Raw genomic sequence first — 15004 nt, 5'->3', positions numbered from 1 at the left:
ACCCAAGGGAAACCTAAAGGAGGCAAATTGCTGCCGAAGACACTGTGATGCGTCCCAAAGCCAACGGGCAGTTGGTTTTCGATGATCTTTGCATTGCTTATCTCCAAAACCAGGAAAACTGCAAGTGAAGGCAAAGTCTTCAGCTCCTTTCTCTTGCCCTTCCCACTCCACATCCTTAATTGAGAACCATCTGTTCCTTGAATAAGTGTATTCACTCAATGAGGCTATTTTAAAACCTGAATTCTCACCTCTCTTGAGACCCTGCCTTGGGTCAGCCTCATTGGAAAAATTGCCTCCCACCAAATTCTCTATGCAGAGGTTTCTGTCAGAACCCGGTTCCCATATGGACAGAACCAGCCTGCTTGGAAGGTGCTGGCGCTCAGAGGCTGACATTTGAAGAAGGGCTCCCTCCCACCCACCCTCAAGGCCATGCCACCTTTTGTTCAAAGGCAGCAGGTGTCTGAACATGCAGAGCAAACTGAACTTTGCAGAAATCCACCAGCTTCTTGCTTTTTCTCTCTGTTGGTTGGAAGTTGAAAATACAGTCAGTTTCCATGGTGATGGCAGCTCAGGCTAAGCAGAGAAATGAAATCCCTGGGTCAGTCTGGAGCTTAAACTTCTCAACCAACACCCTCCTCTCACCACCACAAAAAAAGAAGAAGAAGAAGAAGAAAAAAAAAACAGCTAACGAGTAGCAATAGCAAGCATCAAATTTGATTTTTGAGCTTCTCACTTTTGTCCTTTGCCGTGTTCCCTGTGAGTAATAGAAATAACAGGAGAGAGAGGGGCTTGGGTGATGTGATTTGGATCAGGAAGCATTTATTTAGCATCTACTATGTGCCTGGCTTCCTGGAACAGCTGTCTTTCTTTCAAGGATCCTTGTTTAGGGCAAAGTGTTTCAATGTGCAGCAGGCTTCTTAGGCCTAAGGAATCCCAAAAGGCAGGAAAGGCAATCCTAATACAGAGGTTAGAAAGTTAGGGACAGGGCACTATGATGAGCTTATCCACTCATCACAGGCCCTGAGAAATCGGAAACCGTGTGTATTTAAAATGAGTTTAGATTCTGATGATATGAAACAATTACAGTATTTTTAAAAACCTGACAGCTTTAGTTTTATTATTATCATCTTAATTGTCAAAAGTCATATATGGACAATAGAAATATTTTACAAACCACAGAAAATACACTGATCCCACCACCGTGACAAAATGATGATCACTTTTGGTGAATTGTCCTCTAGTCTTGGGCGTAGGCCTAAGAGGTGGGATCTGAGCTATGCTCTCCTGGCATAACCAAAGCCAAAGTGATACTTAAACTCCCAAATCATTGTTTTTACCCCTACGGATCCAGCAAGGTTAGTCCGGACAGAGTCCGTTCCATGTGACATCAACAACCCTCTACGGAAGCCACCTCGGTATTCAGACCTGCACATCAGTCAGACGCTCCCCAAAACCAACAAAATCAACAAGGTAAGGCTTGGCTTCTGCTGGGTCTGGACATGTGGGGCTGGCACTGCTGGGTGAGGGGCAGGAGGGAGGAAGGGTTGATCTGGGAGCATGGCACTCCCTCCCAGCCCATCTCGGCTCTCCTAATTCTGTGATGTTTGTGTTGAGTAAAGCTTGAGGGACATCCAGAGATCAGTGGAGAGATTTGTGTGCCAGAAATCTAATTTAGAGAGAGGGCACGTTGGAATGAGAATGGATGAGAGTGTCCAAGAAGGCACAATGGGGATGGGAAGAGAGACTTAAAAGGAGTTTCCTTAGTGGTCCAGATCTCACTTGCTTTGCTCTGTGAGAGGTTTTGCCATCTGTATTAGTCTGTTTCATGCTGCTGATAAACATATACCTGAGACTGGGTAATTTATAAAGAAAAAGAGGTTTAATGGACTCACAGTTCCATGTGACTAGGGAGGCCTCACAATCATGGCAGAAGGCAAAAGGCACATCTTACATGGCAGCAGACAAGAGAGAGCTTATGTGGGGAAACTCCCCTCTATAAAACCATCAGATCTTGTGAGACTTATTCCCTACCATAAGAACAGCACAAGAAAGACCAGCCCCCATGATTCAATTACAGGTATCGATCAACTTACGACCTATGCAACTTATGACCATTCGACTTTATGACCACAATCGCTAGCCACGACTGCTCTGTGTCTGGCAGCGCAAACGTTGCCCAGTTGGGCGTACAACAGCGTGGACCAGCTCCCGGCAGCACTACCATCTCCGCGTGCACCATTTCAACTGTACATATAGCCTACTCAACTTATGACCAAATCGTGTTACAACCAGTCAGCTGGTCCCAATCGTGGTCGTAAGTCGAGCACTAGCTGTACCTCCTAAAAGGTCCCTTCCATGACATGTGGGAATTGTGGGAGCTACAATTCAAGATGAGATTTGGGTGAGGACCCAGCCAAACTGTAATACCATCTTCCAGGACCAACTTTGCAGATGATTCTGGGCTTTCTGACCCATCTGTCCCATCAGACCTCCAAGGAATAGGGGTCTATATCTGAGCTTCTGGTGGAGGCTGGATGGCTGGGTTTTCTTTGGGGCCTTGAGCTCTGAGCAACAGGTAGTTTGGTTGGTTTCTACCCTCAGACAGGTAGTCAGCAGTGGGTCCCTCTGTGCATCTTTCTTTAATTTGTGGCCTAGATATTTCTGGCATGATTTCCACATCCCTTATTTGATCTGCTAATGGGGCTGTACCAAATCTATCCCAGGGACATGCCAAGCCTCACAGCAGGAGGCAGAGGTTGCACACACCAGCAGGTGATTTCTGAAGCATCTCAAAGCTTTCATGCTTTATGTTGAAGGTAGATGTCTGAATCCATTTGCATTGCTATAAAGGAATATCTGAGGCTGTGTAATTTATAAAGAAAAATGTTGATTTGGCTCACAGTCCTGCAGGCTGTACAAGAAGCCTGACACCAGCATCTGCTTTTGGGGATGCCACAGGCTGCTTCCATTCATGTTTGAAAGTGAAGGGGAGCAGGCACCATACAGTGAAAGGAAGGAAGGAAGCAAGAGAGAGGAGGTGAGAGAGAGAGGGAGAGAGGAGAGGTGCCAGACTCTTTTAAACAACCAGCTCTAGGAGGAATTAATTGAGTGAGAACTCACTACTGCAAAAAAGGGACCAATGAGAGATCCACCCCTGTGACCCTAACACCTCCCACTAGGCCCAACCTCCAACATGGGGTTCAAATTTCAACATGAGATTCGGAGGAGACAAATATCCTAACTATATCAGTGGGAAAAGTGTATCAGCCCAAGGATCAGCAGGTCACTGACCTGTGTCCAGGTCCTAAAGGAGCATCATGATAGCCAAGTCACCGTTCATTGGCAGGGCACAGAGAGAGGACTGCCCGCCTCCCAATCCATTTCCTGCACAGCAGCCAGAGTGATGCTCAATGAAAGTAATTTGAATTATGCCATGCCCTGCTTTAAACCCATCCAATAGCTTTCTATTACATCTAGAAAACAAATCAGACTCTACGGAATCCTAAAAGGCCATGCATAATTTGGTCCCACCTGTACCTCTGACCTCTCCTTCCATGTCTCCCCACAAAGCCCGTGTGTTCCCTTGCTCTTCAGCTATCTCACCCGCCATTTTTATCTCAAAGCCATTTGCCGTCTGGCTCCTTGTGGCATCATTTCAGCAGTGGGGTGAACTTGGCTTCTGGAATCGGAATCAGGCAAGCCTGGCAATCAGCTGTGGCATTCTGTGCTTACTAGCTATAAGACTGAGCAAGTAACTTAATGTCTCTGAGCCTCAGTTTCCCTGTATGTAAAATGGGGCTGTTCCAGTTATCGACTGCAGCACAACAAGCTACTCAAACTTAGCGGCATATGACAGTCATCCATTTATTATACTGATGGAGTCTGTAGGTCAGGAATTAGGACAGGGAGCAGGGGGAATGGTTTGTCTCTGCTCCATCATGGGAATCAACTGGGAAGACTTACACAGATAATGGCTGGAGTCATCTAAAACAGGGATTGGCAAACTATGGCTCACAGGCCAAATCCAGCCCACCATCTATTTTTGTAAATAAAGTTTTCTTGGAACACAGACAAACCCTTATTTCTGTGGCTGCTTTTATGCTATATTGTCAGAGTTGAGTAGTCATGACAGAGACTGCATGGCCTGCAAAGCCTAAAATATTTACTGTCAGATTCTTTACAGAAAAGGTTTTCTGACCCCTGATTTAGAGGCTCTTTCACTCCATGTCTGGTGTCTGGGCTGGGTTGAGTAGAAGCCTGGGTTCAGCAGAGATGTCAACTAGAGCACCTGTATGTGGACTTGCTGTAATGCTTGGGTGTCCTCACAATATGGCTGCCTCAGGGCAGCTCATGGCTCAAAAAGCAACTGAATTAGCAAACAAGGTGGAACTTTGACTGTGTCACTTCTGTGCACGTTACTGATGGGAGCAGTCACAAGCCTGTTCAGATCCAAAGGGAAGAAATACAGACCTCAACTCTTAGTGGGAAGAGTCTACAGATTTGTAGTCATGTTTTAAATTGCCCGTGGTGGGCAATAAGAACACCAACCTCAGACAGTTGTTGTGAGGTTGGAATTCAACAATGAACATTCAGTGTACTTCCTGGCCCATAGTTAGGATCCAGGAAATTCTAGCTATTATTATCAGCTTAGATTTTGGGGCCTCTGATCAAAACATCAGGCGGGGTCCACTTTTCCTTTGTTATTTGTAAAAGATACAGATCTCTAGGAAATGGGATCCCCACTGCTAGGAGGGCTGAGCAAGTTCAAATGGTAAGGCTCCTGGGAAGTATAATAACTGTGCATCCCTTATAACCCATTCTTTCCTTTGTGACATTTTGAGGGGCAAGGAGCTGAGAACCACCTAGAGACCTTTCTCTCTGGCTTTACAGACACAATGAGCCTCCTGGTGTCAGATGAGACTGAAACATAGGTCAGATAGATCAGTGACTGTGACATTGTTCTGCTTGTCAGCCAGCAGGAGAATTTGATAAGGGAAATAAATTAACCTATATTAAGAAAGCAGCTTTGACATGAAGGTGGACAGGATCTATCATAAGGTGGGTTATTTTTTCCCCATTTCTCTTCTCACTGGCCTCACACAGATTCTTCTTGTCAGGCAATGGTGTGGTTAGTGCAATGAATTTCTGAGCCAATTTGGTCCAAAGATTTTTTTTTATGTTCTTTGTCTTGTCTCCTGTCTAGTTCAGCCAATCCAGGTTCACAAAGGCTTTGCTTTTTCACCTAGCACAGTGGTTAGAGTGTAGATTTTGGAGTCAGGAAGCCTGGGCTTGCAACTCAGTTCTTTAACTTGCTGTGTGACTGTGGGCCAGTTATCTCAAGATCTGTCTACCTTAGTTTTCCTTTCTGTAGAATAGACAAAATAGGAGGTATTATTGGGGTTGCAGAGAGGTTTAGATGTGTGATACATATAAAGGACCGAATACTCAAGGCATGGAAGTAGCTTGATAATGAAGAAGACAGAGAAGGAGAAGGAAGAGGCAGAAGGAATAGGAAGAAGGAAGGAGGAGGAGGAAGAGAAGGAGAAAGAAGAAGGAACAAGAGGAAGACAGTGGGATGGTTGAGGAGAATGGGGGAGGGGGAAGGAGGAGAAGCAGAAGCAATAGCATCTGCCAATTCCTATGGGACCAATCTACAACCCTTGTACTTACACATCAAGGCATCAAAAATACCATCTGCAGTAGTGGCACAGGCTGAATCTTTGCCTGCTGTAGTCAAGCTGTTTGAAGTGGCTTCATGCTGGCTTGCTTTTGTTGGTTGGCTGCAAGGTACAGAGACCCGCCTAGGCTGGCTCAGCAAAATGAGTTGTCTTTTGTAAAGGATGGACATGGAGCAATTCAGAGAGAGGGAAATCATCGTTTAGGAGCTGGGCCTCATAGAACTAGACATAGAGGATGGTCCTGAGCTCAGTCCAGCTCCTTGGACCCAAAGCAAGCCCATGGACCATTGTTCTGGTCTTCCATCATGACCGTGACTCAGCTACTCTTTGTGGGTCTGCTCTGATGTGTTGTTACCATTGGCTAGCTTCCTCATCTTCTACTTTTGTCTTTCTTTTCTCTATCACTGCTTCTGCCTCCATATAGTTCCTATTCCTTGTGACCTTTGTTTTCTTTGTATTCTGGCCTGTTGTGGCTCCCCTATTCTCTTTGAACCTCATCTAATCTCAGCCTTTGCTCCTAATACTCTCTGCTCTTCTTCCTAATGACTTATCTCATCATTCCATCCCATATTATAGGTCACTGGTCAGTTCCCATTATGCTCTGGCCTATGGTCCTGTGTTGGGAGTGGGTTATGGAGGTCACAATACACATGTGTCTGTTTAGGACAGTCCATTGAACAAAGGATGTTGGGTTAGAGGGTGAAGACAGTTTCTTTAGAAAGTGTCCATGGGTCCATGGGAGAACAGTGACCATCGCTGCCATGTCCAAATCAGTGCTCAGCTGGGTGAAGTGGGAACTTGGGTGATGAACATGCTTCTATTTGATTTCCAGAGTCAGATGTGAATTTCTTATTTCTTGGCACAACCTTGTGTTTCTGCTCCTGAGCACTTGGGACAGGGCCACTAATGCCCTGTGTGACTCCAGGAGGCCATTTCCCCCACCTCAGAGTCTCAGCATGTAGAATGAAGTAGTAGTTGGACTGGATGGTCTCTGATGGGTGTTTCCAGCTCTCATCTATGTTCAGAAAGAGGAATTATGCCATTAGCTTTTCCCTGCATGATCTGGTAGAGTTTAATAAGTTTCCTTCTAATGGAACACAACCACCAGCTGCTGGTCCTATTCAGACACAGATCTGGGTTTAACCTGCAAAAGGGATTTTCTCTCCTATTGTAACAATTCTGCCAGGAAAAGTGAGTACCATATGTATTAATGAGCCTGTCCTCAAAGAGGTAGAGATAAGTCCTTTTACCATAAAGACAATTTACCCTCCTTCTCTCCCTCTTTCCCTCTATCTTTTCTTCCTTTCAATGGCTTAGTTGACTCATTCATTTGTATAACATTCATTAGCTACATCCTATGTTTTTGTTTCTGTGCTTAGCTTTGCAGATTCTAAGATGAATAAGTAACAGCTTAGTGGGAGGAAACAGACCTTCCTCCTCCATTTCTCTCTCCTTCTCTTCATCCATACAACCCTTCCACTTTTCATTTCTTCCTTTCCTCTTTCCTTCATCCAGCACACATTTATTGAGGGGCCCACCCCCACAGTTGAAAATCCACATGTAAAACTGTTGATGCCCCAAACACAAAACTACTAATAGTCCACTGTTGATCAGAAGCCTTACCAATAACACAAAGAGTCTGTTAACATTTATTTTTTATGTTCTATGTCTTATATACTGCATTCTTACAAAAGTAAGCTAAAGAAAAGAAAATGTTATTAAGAAAATTCTAAGGAAGACAATATATATTTACTATTCATTAAGTGGAAACAGATCATCATTAAGGTCTTCATCCTTGTCGTCTTCATGTTGAGTAGGCTGAGGAAAAGGAGGAAGAGGAGGAGTTGGTCTTGCTGTCTGAGAAGTGGCAGAGGTGGAAGAAAATTCACATATAAGTGGACCAGTGCAATGCAAATCTGGGTTGTTCAAGGGTCAACTATACAGGTAAAAACAATGGACATTGTATGTAAAATAAACATAAGACCACTCTGAAAGAGGGTAAGAAGGAGGAAGACCAGCTAGGGACCCAAGCAATGACACAGTGGTGAGTTCCCTGAGACTTCTTTTAGCTTCATGTATCCCAGACTGAGAACTAAAGAAGCTGGCAACCTGGATGTGTCAATAGATTTAAAAAAAAAAAAAAAAAAAAAAAAAGAGCCCCAACAAAAGCCTGCCCCATCTAGTCAAAGGCCCAGGAAAGGGACAGCTTAGCAAGAAAACTTTTACCCAATAACCATCCTATCCCAGCCAAACACCACAGAAAAATCTGTTTTCCTACCCACCCATACCAGCAAAGACCAAGTAGGGAGTCTAGATTTCCATCTTTTGTCAAACTGAATGAAACCTGCCATCCCAATCCTCCTGCCAGACTGGTGTTAGAGAAGGTTGAGTAGGGACTGTCATCCCTGCTGGTGGTAATGAACGCTTCCCTCACCCAGCAATAATGCAGCACTCCTTCCCACACCTGCTGAGGTAGGATTCAAGGAGACCTACTTTTACCACCACCATTATTAACAAGTCTGCTCCCTGCTTTTTGGTGTTCTTACCCCTCCCAGCAAGAGTGGTATCAGTGGAGGCCTATGGGGGAGCTGGATTTCAGTCTCTTCCCAGCAATAATGAGGAACTCTTCCCCTCTTCAGGGGCTAACAGAAGCTGAATGGAGAACTTGGACTTCTACCCATCCCTGGCAATAACAAGGCAGTACCTCCCCTTTCTCTGCTAGAGCAGTGTCACAAGAATCCTACAAAAACAAAAGGTTTAAATAAGATCCAGAGTCTCACAACATAATACTCAAGTGTTCAGGCTTCAATTGAAAATTACTTGTCATACCAAGAAGCAGAAAGATCTCAAGCTGAATGGAAAAAGATAATCAATAGAAGCCAATGCTGAGATGACTGGGATTTTAGAATTATCTGATGACACTTTTAAAGCATTCATTATAAAAATACTTCAATAAGCAATTATGAACATTCTTGAGACTAATGAAACATAAGAAGTCCCTGAAAAGAAACAAAGTGTCAGCAAAGAATCAGAAGATAAAAAGAAGAAGCATTTAGAAAATTTAGAACATACAATTAGAAAATACAGTAACGAAATAAAAAATTCAATGGATAGGCTGGGTGCAGTGTCTCATGCCTGTAAACCCAGCACTTTGGGAGGCCGAGGCAGGCAGATCACGAGGTCAAGATATTGAGACCATCCTGGCCAATATGGTGAAACACCATCTCTACTAAAAATACAAAAAAAAAAAAAAAATTGCCGGGCATGGTGGTGCATGCCTGTAGTCCCAGGTTTTCAGGAGGCTGAGGTGGGAGAATCCCTTGAACCCAGGAGGTGGAGGTTGCAGTGAGCTGAGATCATGCCACTGCACTCCATCCTGGTGACAGAGTGAGACTACATCTTATAAAACAAAGAAACTTTTTAAAAAATGGATGGACTCAACAAGATGGATGGGGCAGAGGAAAGAATTTGTGAACTTGAAGATAGAGTGATAGAAATTACAGTGTGGATAACAGAAAGAAAATGCCCTGAGCAGAGTATCAAGGACCCTTGGGGATTATAATAAAAAATCTAACATTGGTGTCACTGGTGTTTTGGAAGGAGAGAAGAGAAGAAAGAAGTCAAAGGTGAAAATGTTCTTAAAGAAATAGTGGTTGAAAACTTCCCAAGTCACACAAAAGACATAAACCTACAGATTAAAGAATCTCAGAAAACACCAAAGAATATCAGCTCAAAGAAATCCATGCTAAGATACATCATTTCAAACTTCTGAAAACTGAAGAAGACAGACAAAAGCATCTTGAAAGCAACAACAGAGAAACAATACTTTACCTATGGGAGAAACCATTCAAATGACAACAAACTTCTCTTCAGAAAGCATGGAGGCCAGAAGAAAGTGGCACAGCATTTTTTCAAGTGCTGAAAGAAAAGTTTTTAATTCAGAATTCCATGCATAGTGAAAATATTCTTAAAAATGAAAGAGAAATCAGGGCATTGTCAGATGAAGGAAAACTAAGACTATTTGTCATAAGTATATATATCCTGAAAGAATAACTAAAAAGTGTTTTTTAAACAGAAAAGAAGTAACAAAGAATCTTGGAAAATCAGGAAACAATAAAAAGAGTAAAAATGCAAATAAGATACAATAATACATATACCTTCTCCTCTTAAATTTTCTAAATTTTGTTTAAGAGTTGAAGCAAAAATTATAACACTTTCTGATGTGGCTCTACATATACGTATAGGAAATATTTAAGACAGTTATTAAAGGGAGAGGGTAAAGGACATAAAGGAACACTTCACGCAAACTGGTAAAATGTCAACACCAGTAGACTGCAATAAGTTATGTATATATAATATAATACATAGAGCAGCCATTTTAAAAGGTATGCAAGGAAATACCCTCAAAAATACCCTATGTCAAGATGAAACTCTAAAAAATGTTTAAGTAACTCACAGGGAGGCAGGAAAAATAAAACAGATATTAAAAATGAAATTGGCAAACCTGTAGCAAGACCAACAAGAGAAAACTCTAATTACAATGATCAGGAATGAGATGGGACATCACTACAGACCTTGCAGTCATCAAATGGATAAAAAGAGAACATACAAACAATGCTACACATATACATTTTATAGCTTAGATGAAATAAACCAGTTTCTTGAAAATCACAAACTGCCACAACTCACCCAATATGAAATGTATAATTTGCATAGCCCTGTAAACATTAAAGAAACTGAATTTGTAATTTTAAAATGATCATACTCCAAAAAAAGAAATCTCCAGATGGTGTCACTGAAGAGTACTACCAAATATCTAAAGAAGAATTAACACCAACTGTACACAATCTCTTCCAGAAACAGAAGAGTGTATTTTCCAATTCATGATATATACCCATATTACCCTGATACTAAAGCCAGACTACAAAAAAGGAAAACTATAGACTAATATTATTTATTAATATAGATGTAAAATACTTAACAAAATATTTAGAAAATAGAGTTCAGCAATGTATAAAAGCGAAGTTTATTTCAGGGATAAAAGATTGGCTCAATATCTGAAAAATGAATTAACATAATTCACCATATTAACAAGCTAAGATTAAAAAACAACATGGTTATATCAACTGATACAAAAAATTGTTTGACAAAATTCAACAACCATTCATGATGAAAGAAATCAGAAAAAAAAATGAGGAAATTCGTCAACTTCGTAAAAAGCACCTAAAATAATACTGGAGCTAACATTATATTTGGTGATGAAAAACTGAATGTTTTCCTAAAAGACTGGGAACAAGCTAGGACGTCCACTCTCACCATTCTTATTCAACATAGTGCTAGAAGTTCTGGCCAATGCAGTAGGGCAAGAAAAGGAAACAAGACATGCAGATTGGAAAGGGAGAAATAAAATTGTCCTTATTTACAAATGACATTGTTATCTATATAGACAATCCCAAAGAAAATAAAAAAATCCCAAAGAATATATATATTTTTAAAAGTTCTTAGAATTAGTGAATTCAGCAAGGTCACAGAATACAAGATCAATACAAATCAGTTATATTTCTATATAGTAGCAATTAACATATGGAAACCTAAATTAGAACAAGCCATTTACAATTGCAGAACAAATGGAAATACTTTGGTGTATATCTGACAAAACATGTATAGGGCTTGTATGCTGAAAACTACAAAATGCTGGTAAAAGGAAACAAAGATCAAAATAAATGGAAACAGATGCCAGTTGGACTGTATTCTCCACAAAGATATGCTAAAGTCCTAACCCACAGGACCTGTGAATGTGATCTTTGGAAATAGGAACTTTGCGGATATAATCAAGTTTAGATGAGGGTATACTGGAAGGGTAGTCCCTTAATCCAATGTGACTTTCATCCTTAAGAGGAGAAGAGAAACGGGGACACACAGGGAGAGCACTACGTGACAACAAAGGCAGAAGTTAGAGTGATACAACTGCAAACTAAGTAATGACAAGGTTTGCTGGCCACCACCAGAAGGTAGGAAGAGGCAAAGAGGGATTCTACCTAAAGTCTCAGAGGGATCCTGAGACACGGCCTTGCCAGTACTTTGACTGGGAACTTTTGGCCTCCAGACCTGTGAGAGAATAAATTTCCATTGTTTTAAGCCTCTTAGTTTATGGTACTTTGTTACAACAGACCTAGGAAACTGATACACATACCATGTTCATGGATTGGAAGATTCAACATAGTTAAGAAGTCAGTTCTTCCAAAAATCCATATGTAGGTTTAACACAATTTGTATCAAGAACCCAGCAAGATTATTTTTTTAAATAAAGACATGATTATTCTAACAGTTATGTGAAAAGGCAAAGGAACTAGAATATCTACAATAGCTTTATTCTTTTGAAAAATAATAAAGTGAGAGCAATCAGTCTACCTCATCTCCAGACTTATTATATAGTTACAATAATCAAGACCAAAAAGGATATACAGATGGCAAGTAAACACATGAAAATATGTTCAATATTTTAGCCATTAGGAAATGCAAATTAAAGCCACAATGAGATATCACTACACTCCAATTAAAATAGCTAAAATAATAAATAGTGACAACACCAAACACTGGCTAAGATGCAGAGAAAAATCAATCATTCCTACACTGCTGATGTAAAATGATGCAGCCACTCTAATGACAGTTTTTGTGTTTTCTTTTAAAACTAAACATATTATTACTATATTATCCAGAAACTGTACTTCTGAGCATTTATTCCAGAGAAATAAAAACCTATGTTTATATAAATCCCGTAAATAAATGTTTATAGCAGCTTTATCCACAATAGTGGAAAATATAGAACAACTTAGATGTCCTTCAGTGGGTAAATGGTTAAGCAAACTCTGGTACATCCATATCATAGAGTACCACTCAGCAATCAAAAGGAAGAAACCATCGATACATGCAACAATTTGGATGAATCTATGGAGGATTATTCTGAGGGAAAAAAGTCAATCTGAAAAGGTTACGTACTCTATGATTCCACTGATAAAACAATGAAATGATAAAATTATGGAAATGGAGACTAGAGCTAGGTACAGTGGTGCACAACTCTAATCCCAGCTACTTGGGATTGAGGCTGAGGCAGTGGGATTGTTTGAGCCCAGGAGTTTGAGACCAGCCTGGGCAAGGTAGCAAGATTCTATCTCAAAAAAACAAAAACAAAAACCACACATAGCTAGTGTTTATTATACTGAACAGATATGCAGACTAGATTAGAGGTGCCAGGGGTTAAAGATTAGGGGAGAATGGTGAGGAGAGAGCAGGAAAATGGGCATGGCTATAAATGGGCAACATAAGGGATCTTCGTTTTGATGGATCTGTTCTGTATCTTGACTGTATCAGTTCAGTATCTGGGTTGTGATATTGTACTGTAGTTTCATAAGATGTTATCAGTAGAGAAAACTGAGTAAAGGAAACATAAAATCTCTCTCTTCTTACGACTACATGTGAATCCACAATGATCTCAAAATAAAAAGTTTAATTACTATCATTAACATAATCGCTACCATTTATTGATGACAAACTGCCTCTACCCAGTACAAAGGAGGTAGGTAGATATATAACTCATTTCAACTTCACCACAGAACTACAAGCTGGATGTTCTTAGCCCATGTTAAGGATAAGGAGGCTGAGCACATTGGCTCACACCTGTAATCCCAGCATTCTGGGAGGCCAAGGTAGGAGGATCCCATGAGCCCAAGAGTTTGAAACTAGCCTGAATAACATAGTGGGACTCTGTCTCTACAAAAAAAAGTTTTTTAAAGCTGGGCATGGTGGTGCATGCCTGTGTCCCAGCTACTCAGGATGCTGAGGTGAGAGGATCGTTTCAGTACAAGAGGCCCAGGGTGCAGTGAGCTGTGATTGTGCCATTACCCTCCAGCCCAGGCCTCAGAGTGAGAACACATCTAAAATAAATAAATAAATAAATAAATAAATAAGGAGAGACTCACTGGCCCAGAAGCAATATGAAACTAGTGGCAGTGGATTGGGCTTTGGTAGAATGAAACGTACAGCCTAGCTGGCCACTCAGTAAGCATCTGGAGAGAGAATGTTCATTTCGCCTTCTGCCCTTGACCTCCTTTGCTAGTGGGTGTTCGCCACACCTACTCTTGGAGTTGATAGATAAGCATACCTGCTGACCACACTAAACCATTTTTGAGTACCTGGACCACTTGAGGAGTGGACCTCTGAGTAATGGAGGCATCAAGCGACCACTGTCCTGTGGGGGAACAGATGAAGGCTCCCCTGGGAACACTTAGCTCTACTGGCTTTGAGAGGCAGGAATCCCTTTTAAGTGATGTGGACGTTTGCTGCTTTTGTTCATCTCTTGCCATCTGTTGAAAGCAAAATGTTCCAGAGAGGTGAAATGCTTTCCAAGCTTCAGGCAGCACCAATCTATCTCTTTTCGGGAGAACATGCCTGCAATGCATACAGCTACTCTTCCTCCTTGCCTGCCTCCCTCCCTCCTGTGCCTCCACATCATTTAATCTTCATGTAGCGCTGTGCACTTGATGTTATCATTATTCCCATTTCACAGAGGACAGAGCCGAGGAATGGAAAGATTGGGCATTTTGCCCAGGATGCACAGAGAAGAGGTGGCTGTGGGATTTGAGTCCAGGTTTTCCTGACTCTGGATCCCGCTATTAATTTCCTGGTGCTGCTGTAACAAATGATCTAGGTGGCTGAAACAACAGAAATTTATTGTCACATAGTTCTAGAGACCAGAAACTCAATGTCAACATGCCAGCAGGATTGCCTTCTAGAGGCTCTGAAGGACCATCTGTTCCATGCTTCTCTCCCAGCCTCTGGTGGCCCCGGCAATCCTTGGCTTGTGGCTGCATCACTCCAATCTCTCCCGCCATCTTCATGTGACTTTTCTTTCCATGTCTTTCCCCCTCGTCTCTTATAAGGATATTTATCATTGGATTTAGGACTTGCCCAAATCCAGGATTATCTCACTCAGGACACTTACTTCAAATTATGTCTGCAAAGACCCTATATTCCAAATAAGATCAGATTCAGAGGTCCCGGGTGGATATCTTTTGGGGTTTGCTGTTCAACTCACTACTCTGCTCAGAAGTCCACCTCAGTAGGCTATTCCAAAAATGCATAGATGGATTCTATCTCTATCCTTGTTTTTGAGCTGGTCTGGGGTGAGGAGAGGCCAAGCTGATTCCAGCTGTGACCCGAGCTAAGACGCTGAAGGCTCACTCTCACATTCTCTCTGAAGCTGTCAGGCTGTTGATTCTTTAATAAACACTTGGGAGGAGAGGTGTTGGGATGGGAGGGGTATTCTG

The 15004-nt window shown here is 41.7% G+C and overlaps 1 protein-coding gene across 4 annotated transcripts in view; it reads left to right on the top strand.

Annotated features, from left to right (window-relative positions):
• The window catches only part of KSR2 (kinase suppressor of ras 2), a 531211-nt gene that overhangs the window by 435088 nt on the left and 81119 nt on the right, over positions 1–15004 (top strand). For 2 of the 4 annotated variants that reach the window (XM_032241004.1, XM_032241008.1), the window contains exon 9: positions 1346–1470. In XM_032241004.1, coding sequence (XP_032096895.1) covers positions 1346–1470 — 125 coding nt within the window. Of the gene's footprint in view, positions 1–1316; positions 1471–15004 lie in introns of all 4 variants that reach the window. The other 2 variants (XM_032241015.1, XM_032241019.1) reach the window with 2 other exon arrangements.

Source organism: Sapajus apella, unplaced genomic scaffold (genome assembly GCF_009761245.1).
Source record: "Sapajus apella isolate SASKATOON/1434 unplaced genomic scaffold, GSC_monkey_1.0 scaffold2, whole genome shotgun sequence".
Classification (NCBI taxonomy): domain Eukaryota; kingdom Metazoa; phylum Chordata; class Mammalia; order Primates; family Cebidae; genus Sapajus; species Sapajus apella.
This window is presented reverse-complemented; position numbering and strand designations above follow the sequence as displayed.